Source organism: Drosophila montana, unplaced genomic scaffold (genome assembly GCF_035044405.1).
Source record: "Drosophila montana isolate Dmon_TW-CO22-7 unplaced genomic scaffold, ASM3504440v1 contig_1505_1, whole genome shotgun sequence".
Taxonomy (NCBI): Eukaryota; Metazoa; Arthropoda; class Insecta; order Diptera; family Drosophilidae; genus Drosophila; species Drosophila montana.
Window position 1 is genome coordinate 2,275,800 of NW_026996452.1, and position 16,359 is coordinate 2,292,158.

The window sequence follows — 16,359 nt, forward strand, 5'->3', positions numbered from 1 at the left end:
ATTCATTAAAATTTACGACAGCCGCGAATGTTTTTGCCATTATTTTGCATATGATGTGAATATTTCGACGTTGCTTTTGGAGGCTGGAAAATTGTATGAAAAACCATTCCGACTAGATGCATAAAGCGGGACATGACACACACACCTTGAATGGCAACTCTTTAAAATCAAATTCAAAAATTAATTTTTATCTCACCTGCAACCAGGTAACTTAGTTACACACGACTCTCCACATCTAAAGTGAGGCCTGTCAAAATGCAGAAAACAATTTCCACCTTGTAAAGCATTCCATCACTCACTGTCAATGGGCATGACAAATTCGCACATCTCGCTAGTGCGTTGCACGATGATGGTCAAGGACATATTAAGGTCAACTATGCAACGGCTCAAAGTAGAACCCAACCCAACTTTGTATGCAGATTGCAGTCGCTGCCCGCTTCGATGAAATATGTAGTCATCATTTGCCATGATTGATGATAACAAGCCGCGAAAAGCTCGCAACAAGCAAACGCTTCATATATCTTCTCACTTTTCTCCTCTTTTAGTTTACTTTTTCAAAAATTCATCCGGGCATTTTGCTGACAAACACTTACTAAGTGTACTCAGTGTTTGTCAATTAATTTGAAATACTTTACTCGTTTCGCAACACTGTTGCCGGCAGTTACAGTGTGGTCAACTTAATTAGCTGGCATTAGAGATGAGCGCATGACACGAACTACAGTAGGAAAAACACGGCTTGACACGAAAATCTTTCATCATTGTGAATTTTTCTAAATATTTAACGTTATGAGAATATTTATTAATTTTATTTTTTTATTTTATCAGTGTAAAGATATATAACATAAATACAGTTTTATTAAAAAGGTTTTCTATATATCAATCAAGAAAAAACTTAAAAAAGACAAGTACCTCCGACCTCGTAAAGTATTATATATATTCTTCAATTTATATATATTATATATATATATTCTTCACTAATATATATACTTAAAAAGCGATAATTAATCTGATCATTCAGAAAGTTTTTCTCATGTCTCGTTCACGCACTCATTCTCTTCTCGCCTATACCCTCTGTCTTATTCACGGTCTGACTCTCTCTCTCTCTCTCCTCTCTCTCTCTCTCTCTCCCTCTCTCTCTCTTTAGCTTTCATTCTCTTGTTCTCGCGTTTCACCACTTTTGTTCTTACTCACATACTCGTAACATTTTCAGCATTTTATTGCGTTGCTTAAATTCATGAAAATCGCATAGAAAGGTGCTATTTAAAAATATGATGTGCAATCATAAAAATAAAAATTAAATTCCCTAGCCGTGCACACTTTTATTTTGTTACAAATTCTAGTTTAATCGTTTCGTTAGGACGAGTTCACACGAAAACCAGCTTTTTTCAATTAAAAATATATATGATAAAATTCATCTGAAATCCGAATAAAATTAGAAAATTGTAGGAGTTCCTCACATGAGTACGAAAGAGTTTCCTGTCAACGGTGAGAACTTCCTGCGGTAGCCACTAATCTCATCAGCCTATCAATATAGGTTGCTGACGTCACTAAGCAGCATGCTCACATCCTGTTTATTATTTTGGCAATTTAAACGCGCAAAAAGTTAAACAGAATATATATATATATGTATATATATATATGGGCATATCTATACAGATGTTTGTATATCCCGTGGGTATTCCATTCATGAAGAAATGCCGCAACGTAATTGGCCGATAAAAAGCGCGACAACAAAAATGTAATAAAAATATACATTTCATTTAAAAGCGTAGAACTGAAACAGATGACAGCATTTTGGACAATGTTTTGATCTCTTTGGCACAAGTGTTCCGAGAGCGTCTAGTGTTCAATGTTTTTTTGCTGCCCAATGCCAAATGGTGGGCGAAAGGGAAGCCGCCACCCCCCCTCCCTCCACCCTTCGCCCACCTACTGTGCCCGTGAAAATGAAAGTTCTTCTATTAGTTATTATTTCATGTTTAATTTGTATTTCTCTACTATATGAGATACACAATGTTGTGTTGACAATTTTGTCTAATTTTTGTATGTACCATGTCTAAATAAGTATTTTTAAGCTTTTTTTTTTTGTATTTGATATTTTGCTTGGTTTGCACATTATTGTGTTTTATAAATAGCTGCGCTGTCGTTATTTTTCTTTCTTTTTCTATATATCATGAAGATTTATCTGCCTTAAGGCCAGCTTTTTAAATAATCTATTCTAAATACATTTTCAAAAAAAAACACGAACAGGAAAATACTAAAAAAGCGTTTTTTCTACAACTGACGTCAAGGGTTTGTGTTTTTGTTTAAACGGAATCTTGGGGGGAAATTTAATTTGAATGCAACTTTTAAAAGCAACTTAATTGAACAATATTGCAAAGTTCAAAGCGAATGAAATTTCAGTTTTCAACACAAATTCCCACAAATTGACCCCAAAATGCAATGAAGTAAAACGCGGGAGCTAAATGCAAATATATCTTTGATTTGGTTTGTTTTTAAGCTTTACATTTGGCATTGGGAATTTTTTATGCGTTGTGCCATAGCATAAATTTGAGAATGGGCAGGTTTGAAGGTGGGATAACCATAAAGCATACAATGAAATATGTTTATGACAAACCAAATGGCAATAAAGCGTAAATAAAGCCATGCAAAGTGAGAGTAATGGATTCTATTCCCTTTTGATGAACATTTACAAAAAAAACCAAAAAGGGTATATTTTTATTTTTGAGCACATGTAGCCCTGGGATAAAGTATGAGCCCAATGGATATAAACATATTTTGCGATGGAATCGATCAGTGACTTCTGATCTTTACCAAGCGAATGAAAGAGTGTAACTTATGGGACATTTACAATGAAGGGATATTTACAATGAAGGGAAAAAGATTTAGTCACAAGAGTGTCATTTATGGGATATTTACAATGAAGGGATATTTACACTGAAGGGCTATTTAAAATGAAGGGATATTAACAATAAAGGAATATTTACAATGAAGGGAAAAGGGCTATTTAAATAATTCGCCGGGATGTAGATATTTCTATATCTTCTACAGTCTTAGATGTATAAATAAATCTATAAAGAATATAATTGAAAAACTCGAAATATTTTCATTCAAATTTGACACCCATCCTGTTTCCGAGCTCTGAACGGGTATTAGGCAGTCGAGTACACCCGACTGCAAAGTTCTTAGTAATTTTTTTTAGCATTTGACTGCTTGAGATTTGCGATGTGACTTGTCGCCTTCCAAAAGCTGTTCAATCACAGAAGCTAAGGAACACATAGATAACCACAGTATCCAAAGATGTGGGGTAATTCGCTGGGGCATTCATTTGATGTAAGTCTTGAATTGAAACCTTCAGCCAGACATTTTGCTAGCCTCATCTGTTATGCCAGGATGCACTTCGACGCTTCGCAATTTGCGAACGGGCAGCCTGTTCGTAATTTACAGCAGATTGTAAGCAACTGCAGCCTTGAGGTGCTGCCACAAGTCTCATCTATCCGCCCAAGTGCATAACTCAGTTTACAGCTTCTAATGGTTAGCATATGACTTCCAATTGACACGAACATATGCGACTGCAGCAGTAATAGCAAATGTCACCCTGGTGCCCGGGCTGCCCGGCCTGCCCTGTTGCCCGGGCTGAACGGGCTGAACGGGTGCCCTGCTGTCACAGCTGTTTATTATGCGAGTTTGACTTGAGGATTCTCAAGGCGACGGCAGTCTGAATATCTGGCAATTACTCGGCTGTATTTAGCTGCAACGGCAGGTGCCTTTGAATGCAATTGAATTAGCTTCGCTTTGAGGCAAGGCATTTCCCAGATTGCCAACGAATGTGCGGCCAAGGCATGCCACAGTATAAATAGCAATTGTCCTGCGCACTTACACTTAATTGTTGGCTATGTACAAATAAATTGACTTGGCTCAATTAACAGCCACTTACGTAGGCAATAAAAGGCGCACAGTCAAGCATTGGAGCATTGGAATCGGCCCGACTTAAGCCCAAATTAACCCAAATGGCTTGCTGATAAAACCAGTCCAGCATTTGCGGCATGTCTCAACTTGTCGCCTTGACAAGTAACAAAAAATGTATGGGCGTACGCTGCGTATGCGTTATAATTAAATATTCTCGCTCGTCGAGTTTGTTTTACAAACTCACCCAGGCTACATTTAGCATCAACTCGGGCACTTAATTTCATTATATGCATGCCAACATTTTTATTTAATGCATTTATAATAGACAAGTGAATTTACCGCTAACCCTTTGCGCAGGCTACGCGGCGTATGCGTAATATTGCATTTGATTATTCAACACAAAGACGTAGCACACTGCACAATGCTGCAGAGTTGAGAGCTAATTCAATTTTATTTCCTTTCAATTAATTTGCATTTACAAGTACATATAGTATGAGCAAAAAAATTGCTATTAGTGCTTACTGCTTTGCTTGTTCGTAAAACTCTTTTCATTAACAATTAATTTAAATTTATTTTCTACCTCCATTCTTTATTGCTAATTTTCAAACAAATTTCATATTTCTTTCAATTTTCATTAAACAAAAACCTAGTTTAATTATATCCCCAATATTTGCATCATCAGATCCAAGATCGAAGTTTCATTCTCGGCGCGAGCATACAAAATCGGAAATATTTTGTCTGCTTGTGGCAACCAGTCTTATTTTAAGGCATCTGTCTGAAGTAATATTGAAAATTATATGTCAACAGTTTTAGTCAAATAATCACAAGTTCCTATCAGTTGGCCGACCAAATGTTGATTTAAATCAAAAGTGCTGATGGACTGATGAAAACTGCGCATCAAAAGACGAGCCAATCTATTGACTTATTTCCCCAAAGGCAACCAAAAAATAGGAAAATAATTCAACCAATTTTTCCTGGGGCTGGCATAAATTATGAGGCGCCAAGTGGCTGCCGCGTTGCACAAAATGTCAACATTGGTCGTTTGCCTTTTGGGGATTTGCCCGAAATGTGCACAGTTTTCCATGAAATCTAAAGCCAATCGGTATTGGCCACAAATTCTAATGCAATTTACATGCAAAGCATCCCGGGGCGTATACTTAATGTGAGAAAGAGTCACCAGAAGCCAAGCATAAATAATTTGCAAAATTGTATAATGATTAATATTAATATTTCAACAAAATGTTTCTTATCTTTTGGAAGATCACAATTCTGCTTATTACACAGTCACATCACGGGGCGTATACTTAATGTGAGAAAAAGTCTCCAGAAGCCGAAAATAAATAATTTGGAAATATTTGATATTGATTAATATTAATATTCAATAAAAATGTTCTTATTATAAATATAAATTATATATATTAAATTGGAAATTGTGTATTTACGTTTTATGTATATTTTTCAAGTTTCTAATAGATTTAAAGTACTTTTTTGTATTCCAATATATTTGTATGATATATGACAATTTATTTAAGATAAAACATTTCAGTTTGTCCCAGACTCAAGGCCAATCTTGCAGTTTAATTTTACTTTTTTGCTGGCAATTTGAAAGACTAAAATTACTTTAAGTTCAATTTGAAAAAGTTCCCAAATAATTTCCACCATTTATCAACAGGTGAAAATCAATAATGGCCCAAACTAGCGGCAACTAAGTGCGGCTAAAAGCTTAATAGGTAGATTAAACAGGCTCTTTGTCAAAATGTATGGGCTGCTGTTGGAGAATCTATCCGAGTACATCAAGTCCGTGTACGGCGAGGAGAAATGGGAGGACATCAGACGGCAGGCGGGCATCGATGCGCCATCGTTCAGCGTGCATCAGGTGTATCCCGAGAATCTGCTGCAAAAGCTGGCCAAGAAGGCGCAAACTGTGAGCATAAGAAGACCCAAAAATAAACTTAAACTGATTTAAATATATATATACTTAATGCTTGGCAGGTGCTTGGCGTGTCGGAGCGCGAATTTATGGATCGTTTGGGCGTCTACTTTGTCGGCTTTGTGGGTCAATATGGCTACGATCGCGTGCTGTCGGTGCTGGGACGGCACATGCGTGACTTTCTGAATGGACTGGACAATCTGCACGAGTACCTGAAGTTCTCGTATCCGCGCATGCGTGCACCCAGCTTCATATGCGAAAACGAGACCAAACAGGGCCTCACGCTGCACTATCGATCGAAGAGGCGGGGCTTTGTCTACTACACGATGGGCCAGATACGCGAGGTGGCGCGCTATTTCTACCACAAGGAGATGCACATTGAGCTGGTGCGCGAGGAGATACTGTTCGATACGGTGCACGTGACCTTTCAGCTGACATTCGATAATCGGGCCTTCACCCTCGCCTCCCTGGCCATGACGCGCGAGGAGAAGCATTTGCCCATCAGCGCGCACGTCCTCTTTGAGATATTTCCATTTTGCATCGTGTTTGGGTAAGCTCCTATACGCATAACAAATCCCCCAGCAAGATTTAGTAACAGCTGCCACCACCTCCTCCATCCCCTGCCGCCACAGCGCCGACATGGTTGTGCGCAGCATTGGCAACTCCCTGATGGTCATATTGCCGGAGCTATTGGGCAAGAAGATTACAGCCTGGTTCGACCTGGTGCGCCCGCTAATTGCATTCAAATTTCAAACCGTATGTGCTCTGCGCCAGCGTATCTGCATGCTATCTAATTAACTCAACCCATTAGATACTTAATCGCACCAACAACATATTCGAGCTGGTTACCGTGGATCCGGTCACAGAGCGTTTGGATGCACAGAACGAGGACTTGCTGCTGCACGATGATGGCAGCGAACCGGAGAAATCCCTCCGGCTAAAAGGTAAAATTCTGCATATAATTAAATAAAATATAGCACAAAATTGCAACTTTAAAGCAGCCTCTAAAAAAATATAGTTTAAAAAATATAAACGCAATTCAATTTTCTTCTAACAAACATTTCTATTTATTTGTTCGATATGGGTAAAATATTCCAGAGGAATTGAGCATACATAAAAATAAAGTAATCTTATCTTCATGAGGTTTTATTAATTATTAAAATTATATAAAAAATAATTCTATATAATATTAGTTATTTCTAAGTTATCCCAACACATTCTTAACCGGAGAAATTCCTCCGGCTAAAAGGTAAAATTCTGCATATTTAAGTATCTATAATAAATAAAAGAAAGCATCCTCTAAAAATAAATAATATTAATATTCCCAAATCGGTATCAAAATTTATATGGAATTTAAATTTTTTTTTCTAAAATATTTCAGAGCAATTGTGCATATATTAAAGCAAACTCATCTTATCATTCTGAAGTTAACTATTAAAATTATTTAAACAAATTCTATATAATATAAGTTATTTCTAAGTTATCCCAACACATTTTTAACGTTGCATAATATAAAAGCAAACTCCATATCAGGATCTTAAAAATATATATATAAACTTTGCAGGATATAATTGGAATACTTATATTTTGCTGTTTGCAGGTCAAATGGTTTATATGGAAAACTGGCGCATGATCATGTTCCTGGGCACTCCAGTGATGCCCGATCTGACTTCGCTGATCACAACTGGTCTCTACATCAACGATCTGTCCATGCACGATTTTAGCAGAGATCTCATGTTGGCCGGCACACAGCAGTCCGTCGAGCTGAAACTGGCGCTGGATCAGGAGCAACAGAAGTCCAAGAAACTGGAAGAGTCCATGCGCAAACTGGATGAGGAAATGCGTCGCACCGACGAGCTTCTCTACCAGATGATACCCAAGCAGGTGGCGGATCGCTTGAGACGCGGCGAGAATCCCATAGATACGTGTGAGGTGGGTGCCCGAACCTCTCTAATCCTCTCTACCTGGTTAAGTGAGGCTGACCGGTGCAACTTTTCCACAGATGTTTGACAGTGTGTCCATATTATTTTCGGACATCGTCACGTTTACGGAAATTTGCAGTCGAATTACGCCCATGGAAGTGGTATCGATGCTGAATGCCATGTACTCAATTTTCGATACGCTCACGGAGCGCAATTCCGTGTACAAGGTGGAAACCATTGGTGATGCCTATATGGTGGTGGCTGGAGCGCCGGATAAGGATGCGAATCATGCCGAGCGAGTCTGTGATATGGCCCTGGATATGGTCGATGCCATAACCGATCTGAAGGATCCCTCCACGGGACAGCATTTGAGAATACGTAAGCCAGCTAATCCATTAAATAGATTCCATATATTTTCCCCTGGTTATTCCACAAATTATTCCACCTATATTCGGAGCAGGTGTGGGCGTTCACTCGGGCGCCGTCGTGGCCGGCATTGTGGGCTTAAAGATGCCACGTTATTGTTTGTTTGGCGATAGCGTCAATACCGCCTCCAGAATGGAGTCCACCAGTATTGCCATGAAGGTGCACATATCGGAGTCGACCAAGGTGCTAATTGGACCGAGCTATAAAATATTGGAGCGCGGCGAGATCGATGTCAAGGGCAAAGGCACCATGAAGACCTACTGGCTGGAGGAGCGAGAGAATCGCCTGCCGCTACAGCTAACCGCTGGACTACAGCTGCATCCGATGTCCGCAGCACCGCCGCTAACACCCATGCCCAAGGCCATTCTGCCGGCGCCCAAGCCACAGCCACCGATAGCACCGTTAGCACCGCCGCCAGCTGAGCCACCGCCGGCGGCCATGTCGAATGTGGTGCTGGGTGCCAGCGGTGCACTGGTTGCTGCCACTACAATGGCTCATCATGAGCCAGCTGCAGCCACAGCAGCGGCAGCAGCGGCAGCAACCGATGAGCGCAGCAGTCGCATCTACTCGCCGGTTACGTTCAAGGATGTGGCGAGGAGAAGCATTGCCAACTCTCCAGTGCGGAGCAGTTGTGGCGCCGGCATTTTGTCAGAGCCAAATAAGCGGCGCGAATCCCGCTCCAATTCCACTGGTCACGTTTTCATGCGCTCGCCCAGCGACATCTTCGGCTCGCTAATATTGGACACTGAGGAGTTTCTCGAGGATTTGCAAATCTCGCGCGGCCCATTGGCCAACAGCAGCAATAGCTGCCAATCGCCATGTGGATTTAGCCCGACGCCGCCATTTCGCATTGGCAGCGCTCCGCACAAGCCGCGCCCCAGCAATCCCGACAAGTTTACGCCCGAGGAACTGGCCGCCATGGATCAGCTGACGCCGCCCTCGACAGCACCGCCGCGGGAGTCGGCAAGCTGCAGCAGCGCCAGCATGAAGCCATCCACATCGAATGCCTCGTTGGAACGGGAGCGGACCATGAAGTGGAAGTAGGTATCAGCTCAACACGACGTGGCCACACGGCACCATCTCCATTCTAATTAGAAAAATCACATTCTCCACCAGCACCACCCTGGAGGCGGTTAAGACACCGCCGACAGCGCCAGTCGCAGCTATCGCTAATGCATCCAAGGAGACCTGTGCGGCTCCACCTGCTGCTGCACCAAGTCTTGGAGCTTGCCCCGTGCACCGTGGCAAGCCGCCGCCGCCGCCGCCGACTTTGGTCGGCACAGCACCAGCCGTGGTGCAGGCAAGCAGCAGCAGCCGACCTGTATCTAAGGATTCGATGACATCCGTTTCTTTGCATTCACCACCGCCGCATCGTTCCAATTCTGCGCCGGCCAGGTGGGCACTTATCCCTACCCTAGCCATAAAACTAAGGCCTCGAGCATAATCTTATTTATTGTAGACCGCACTCCATGTCCAAGGCGGCGCGCAAGGCGTTTCTGGCCGCCAAGCAAACAAAGGCCATGGAGAAACTGGACAAGATGATTGAAGAAGCGCACGAAGTTGAATCTCAATCAGCGACCAAGGCGGCCAATATGCGCCTCGCCATTTTTGGACACGATGGCGGTGGCGATGATCTGGCTGCCGGTGGCTGTCCCTTGTTTCTGCCACCGCCACCGCCGCCACAGGCCTTGAGTCGCGCCATGCCCAGCTCCATATCCGATTCGAGCATTTGTAATCATGGGTAAGAGATCGTGTCGAGCAGCTGGTACAAATTTAATTGGATCTGTTTTTGCAGCCACAGCCATGCGCCCAGCTGTCATCATCCGCTGCACGAGCCCAAGATGACTAACAGCCAGAGTTTCCAGCATGCCCGAAGCTCCGGCCCCATCTCGCATCAGTGCTGCAGCGGCTTTGGTCACGGCAACGGGCGACACTCGCATCGCATCCACTCGAATGCCTGTAACCTACTATAAATGACCTGGGTTGGCAAAATGGGACTGGCATTGGAAATCTTGGAAATCGTCTATATCTCAATGTTCTCACGCGCTTCTCTCTTCGAGTATAGTCAGCAATTATTAGATCTTAAACTGTAGTTAGATGTTGATTCTCACATATATACATATATATACATATGTTACATGTGTATCTACTTAGACTATTTATATACATATGCATAGCTGTAGTTAGTTGGAAGGCTTTAATCTCCGTGTCTATTAGATTATATTGAACAGATGATTAAACTATATTGCTTATAAATGTACCTTGATAAATATTCAACACAAGCTACAAAAATTATTGACCTCTCGAAAATGACAATACCAAAAAGAACATTTTTAAATTAACTTAAGGCTTAACACATCCTGGCACCACCTGAGGCACAAAACCTGAACACATAAATGTGCTCAAATAAACTGTATACCTTTATCTATATGGACTTAACTGTATTATATAATCAAAATGCTTGATTATTTTTCTAAATTGAAATTGAGTCGGAACAAGTACGATGAAAAGAATTGATTAAAAGTTTATATTTGTATTTCCAGAAATGCAATAATCGTATTTGGCTGAAGTTGAAAACCTCGCGGCCAGCCATAAATTGTTATTTTCAATAAATATATGTATAACGCGAGAAATGGAAACGGAACAAATGCGACGCTTAAATTGTTAGGGAATTGTCTAAATTTGGTTTCGTTACTTAATTTTAATTGTTAGGCAGGTATTAAAATTCTATAACTTAGGAAAGTTTGATTTCTATACACTTTAACCAAACCGCCAGCTCCTTAACAAAGTGAATTTAAATAGTTGTAATATCTTAAAATGTTGACATTATTTATCGTATTTAAATAGTCGTTCCACTAATTGTTATCAATTTTAAATGCTAACTATTTTGGAAATAGTTTTTCAGCTTAAACATAAATATAAATGCAATTGCTTGGAGTTTGTGTGCTCTTAAATAATTATGGAAATAGTTGCATTAACCAGAGATCATAAAATTACAAACAATAAGTATATTAATGTGCTAACTATTTAATTTGGTTGGTTCTGTTTTCTGTTCATAGAGCTGTGTTTAAATTGCACTATAGCATATCACATCTGAAATAATTGCAAGCATATAAAATACAAAATGAAAAAAACTAAAGTTAAAAATATATATATCTATGTATATAGTATGTATGTACTTATGTGTAAATAACCACATGTTAAGCGTAGCAATTTTTTGTTTAAAGGTGACTAGATTTTTGTTGGGTTGTTTGGTTTTTGCGGTGGGGTAGTTCAAGAAGTCTCTGTTACAGCGTTCACCGATTCATCGTTGGAGTAGATGAGAGTGCCATCCAGCGTTTCGATTGTCTGTATGGTGGTCTTGCAGTAGAAGCAGACCTTCGAGTTCATCATATGCTGCATAATGCAGTCGCTGCACGATTGATGTTTGCAGGGCGTAAAAACGGCAGTGATCGGCTTGGCACAGCAAATGGGACACAACGAGTCCTCCGAGGGTAGCGTTATATCTGAGAGCAAAGTCTGTTTGATGCGCAGACTCTCAATAAGATGGCGCACATCTTCGATTTCTTCATGCGACACATGGGTCGGATCTGTGAACGATAATGGGCTGAGTGAAGAAAATTTGATGGAACGTTAAACAACTCACAATCAGTAAGCGCAAACTTAATAATCGGTGGATCTGCACGTATGCGCTTGGAGTTATTGAGTTGTGGCAGGCGCACATCATTAGTCAGCGGATCAATATGTGGCCGCGACGAGGGATCGAAATTGCCACGAGGTATCTCCTTCTGCTCCAGCAGCGGAGTGCGTATCTCGCCCAGCGCAAACTCTAGTGTGGCAAACTGAAAACTGGGATCGGTGAGAAAGGCGCGCGATATGCGTGTCACCTTCTGCGGCGTCACATCGTTGTCCAATTCGGTGCGCAGCAAGGCCAACAATATGCCCAGTGCCGCACTAATGATGGGAAAATGTGTGACGGCATTCAGATCGGCAGAACACATGTCAACCACAAACTGGAAGCAGCCTGGCGGCACTGTGACGCGTGACAGCACCTGACTGATCAGCTGGCATATGCGATTCAATAGCAAGTCACTATTTGGCCGCGACTCATCGGTTACAATGTCCGGCACCACAGTTATGATCATTTCCAGACAACGCATCAGCGATACTGTTAGCTCAAAGCACATGGAGCAGATCTTTAGCTGTTTCGGCTCAAAGAGCGTGTTCTCCTGACGCTGCGCTGTGTTTTGTATCTGTAAAAAAGTATTTGAGAACATACAACATACGAACATACAGCCAGAAGCAGCAGCTCACCTCTTGAAGCAGCAGTATGAACTCTGAGAAGGCCCAATTAAGCTGACTCAACACAGAGTTAAGAAAGGTGGTGGCAAACGGTTCGTCCTCGAACATCTTAGAGCCAATTAAGCGCTGAAAGTGTTTAGACGGATTTGCCGGCGCCACGTTGTGTAACAGACCGGTGTGCGATTCGTTTTTCGAGCGACTGCGGCACAGTCCCTGTTGCAGCGGCTGTGAGCCACCTTGCCATACACTGGGCTGGCGCGAATCCTTAAAGGCATAGCCCTCGCCCAGCCAGAAGCGCAGCAGCAGCCAATTGCTTTGACCCCAGGCGCGATTCTCGTAAGGTCGCAGCAGAGCACGCACTAAAGCCACCTGAGAGCGCTTTGAGCTACGTTCTAGGGCACGCACGCCCGGCTTGTGGCACGTGAGCGTGCCTAATGCCTGCAATAACGAATCTTTGCAGGAGGCAAGCACAATACGCGAATCCGCCGAATGCAAGCCCAAAAACTCTGCTGCGGCATTGACAGCGCACTCGGCATCCGACATTTCGAACTGAGCGCGCATATCATGATGACTAAAGTCCATCACAGAGTCCAGCAATATGGGCAACGTATTTATGTAGACTTCGGGTACAAATGCAAACAGTGGACCCATGTTCGATGCGCTCTGTAAAGAAGGGGACTCCTATATGTAGCTGCAACTTTTGTGAAAATATCAAGCCTTGCTCACCGTTAATGTGCGCACGATGCGCTCCATTAGCCATATCAACAACGCACGCCGTTGGCTGTTCAGTGCTACAGCACGCAGCCAAATTTGTTTCCTTGCCAGCGATATGGAACGTGTCTGTGGACGGTAAAATAAAATAATAAATAACTGAATTAAATGAGAAACTCTGAGATAATCACTCACTGCAAACACATTTTGTCGCTGACTGAACTTGGATCGCAATTCGGACATTATATGATGATGATTTTCATTCATACAGACATTCGCATGCTGTTCCAGGGCCATCAGTTTGCGTTCGATATCCTCACGATAGTATTTAGTCTCTTTTAGAACCTCATTCAGCGTGGCGATCTCATCACGCACCCCAGCTATCTTGACTATATATTTGTGGCCGGCTGAGTAGTAAAAGAGCACGCAAATGTCCAGCAGCTCGCATACGCTAGCCTCTGAGGATAAGCTGCCTGGGGCTGTGTCTGTATTTTGCGCAACGCGCGGATTAAGAAAGTGGGTGAACGTTGAGTTGTTAGCGCCTTGCGTATGGCCAATCACCGCCACATTGTTGATATTTTCGCCTAGCAGGTAAAGTGTGGTATCTGAAAACGATATATCTCAAAATTTGCGCAAACTAATTAACAGCACTCGCCATACGTACCCACTTCGCTGACCCGTATAGAATTTCGATCCTCGTCATAGATTTGCTGGGTACGTTCTGTGCCCAAATACGAATCGATGTCCCCTCTGTGCACCTTACGCAGATGCGATAAAACTCCGCCAACGCGATCAAAGTGCATATAATCGAATGTACCATCTACAAAGTAATCAGCATTCACTTCCATAAGGTGGTTGGGCAGTTCATCCTTAAACAGTGATCGCACCTGGTCGACTAGTATACAGACAAAGGCAAGAGCCACTGGTGGATCCAGCGGATGCTGTATGCTGGACTGCATAAAGAAAAACGCGTGAAACGGCTGCAAAAGAAAAGGACTTGTTTAACTGGAAATCGTCTGGATGATAATGGCAATAACTAACGCGCTGCTCCATGCTTAAATCGATGACATAACGCCGCATTTTGTTTAGAAAAAGTTTGCGACTAGAGGGAGTTTCTCCGTTGCCATCTGTGTTGATCATCAGCGTTTTTAGCAAGTCTTTTTGGGCTGCGTACAAAACTTCTGTGATCTTGCGCACCTTTTCCACAGCATTTAAATATTTGTCCTTGGGTCCATCGATGCCCTCTGTCCAGGCCATATAATCGGGCAGTATCTCCTCCATTACATAAAACTCCAGCGGATGTATGTACAAAAAGAAGGCCAAGCTGGAAAGTAACAAAAAAACAAATTCATTTGCGATAGAATACGATCGTATATGCAAATCCACAAACCATCATTTTCAGCTTACCAGTGTTTTTTGAAGAGCTTGCCCTCCAGCAGATACTTGCGCGTTTGCTCATGCAAGCAGATACAGTGGAGTACGCTCAGCGCCTGTTTATGCTTCTCATAGTCCATGCCCTGTACGGTGTGCGTATAGATAGCCAAGAGGGCATTGACCAGTTTGCGCAGCACAAACTTGACTTCATCGGCCTCCATAAAGTTCCAGAATAAGGACAAGAGGCCCATGAGCACGCTATGTGGATTTTCTTTCTCAGCCGCAAGGGTAGTCATATTTGTGATGCGCGTCAGTAGCACATCCTCAATAATATAAGGATCAAATATCTCATTCGTGAAGCGCTCAATTAGCAACGTTGCAAATATACAGTAGACCGTCTTCTTGGTGGACACTCGTATTTCGCCAGTTGTTTGGCTAGTACGTGACTGGGCGGTATAGTGAGAGAAGATGCCAGCCAAATTGATGAGATAGTCCATAATTAAATTGGCGCGACGCAACTTCAGTATGGGGCGTGCCATTAGAGGCTGAAACCCGGCCACTGGATATACAAACGGTCGATTGCCAAAGTTCGCCTGTACACCCTGTGTATAGCCCAGAGAAATGGCAGGGAAAAAGGTAATGCCCGCCCCTCTCTGAATCTTGTCAAAGGCCACGCCCATTGAACGCCCATTACGATAGTATTCAATAATCTCGCGATCGACATCAATTGTGACACCTATGATATCACCAATTTGCCACTTGTCGCCGTATCTGTTCAAGTTTAAGGATTAGAATCAAGAGTTCGATTTCAAGGACAGCAACTTACTTTCTGGTTGAGATGTGCCAGACCTGTTGCTTGCTGCCATCGTAGCCATAGCTGAATTTTGTGTCGCCTACACCGCTATTTTCATTAAATCCACAAGTGCCCGCCGCCCAGCCCATTTGCATGACGCCTTTCGTGTGCAATTGTATCTAGTGAAGCAAACAAGACCAAATTAGAATATGTCGATAACGCGCACGTGCACCCCATACTCCAAAATCTGTTTAGAAACTTCAATGCCATTGACCGTTGGCTAAGCAACCACCAATCCATAGCCCATACCCTTACCCCAGTCATTGGCCGTAACAGCGATGATTACCTCATACATCCAACGGCCGCCATAAACGCAACAATTTGCGCGCACCGTGTTGAAACTTCCCTGGGAACGCAAGGCCAGCCTATCGGTAGACACACGCACAGTTGTCGTATAGTCCACATCGAAAATAGCCAATTCGGGACCTACGCGCGACTCTGTCTCCATATAGAGTTTTCGTATCTCCTCATTGCTGTCCGTTTGTATCTGCTGAAACTTGTCATCCAACCAGTTCCTCACAATGGTCATTTGCCTACAAGAGATTTAGAATATGAGATAGATCCCTATCCTCTTGTATGACAACTGATGCAACGCACTTTGTCACGGAGAGCTCATCGAGCTTTGGCGTTCGCGGATCCGGCACATTGGAGCAATTTGCTCCCTCCAAATCATCTTCCAAGTCAGAGTTGTAGTTTTCCTGATCCAGGTGCTCAAAAATGTCCTCATTGAAAACTTTCACGAATAATTTTGATATCGACATCTTGGCACGGTTAGTGTTAGTAATACATGGCTTGCTTTATACAGACATACATATTAATTAACATATTTCAAAGTCGACAATTCGATCTAAATATTTGATTTAAAAATAATAATCTAAGAACAAGGTGTGAACGTATGTCGGCAGTGAGGAAAATACCAAAATTTTATCAAACTG

The 16,359-nt window shown here is 42.4% G+C and overlaps 2 protein-coding genes across 3 annotated transcripts; one reads left to right on the forward strand and one right to left on the reverse strand.

Moving 5' to 3' along the window:
- Window positions 1-5,647: 5,647 nt before the first annotated feature.
- On the forward strand, window positions 5,648-11,410 carry Gyc88E (Guanylyl cyclase at 88E). 2 transcript variants are annotated; one of them, XM_064688672.1, is made up of 10 exons: window positions 5,648-5,830; window positions 5,899-6,386; window positions 6,469-6,592; window positions 6,648-6,780; window positions 7,437-7,768; window positions 7,839-8,136; window positions 8,219-9,224; window positions 9,280-9,579; window positions 9,644-9,925; window positions 9,980-11,410. In XM_064688672.1, exons 1-10 carry the CDS (start codon window positions 5,663-5,665, stop codon window positions 10,155-10,157), a joined length of 3,309 nt encoding a protein of 1,102 aa, XP_064544742.1. In that variant the 5' UTR covers window positions 5,648-5,662; the 3' UTR covers window positions 10,158-11,410. The 2 variants fall into 2 exon arrangements, with proteins under 2 accessions (XP_064544742.1, XP_064544750.1); XM_064688680.1 differs by having other exon boundaries at window positions 9,301-9,579.
- Kpc1 (Kip1 ubiquitination-promoting complex subunit 1) lies at window positions 11,325-16,279 on the reverse strand. Its single transcript, XM_064688659.1, has 11 exons — window positions 16,022-16,279; window positions 15,711-15,957; window positions 15,398-15,543; window positions 14,605-15,342; window positions 14,239-14,521; window positions 13,862-14,177; window positions 13,393-13,802; window positions 13,213-13,326; window positions 12,499-13,149; window positions 11,831-12,437; window positions 11,325-11,774 (listed from the first exon to the last, which is right to left on the reverse strand). The coding sequence occupies exons 1-11, from the start codon at window positions 16,183-16,185 to the stop codon at window positions 11,458-11,460; spliced, it is 3,993 nt and encodes a 1,330-aa protein (XP_064544729.1). The 5' UTR covers window positions 16,186-16,279; the 3' UTR covers window positions 11,325-11,457.
- Window positions 16,280-16,359: the final 80 nt, after the last annotated feature.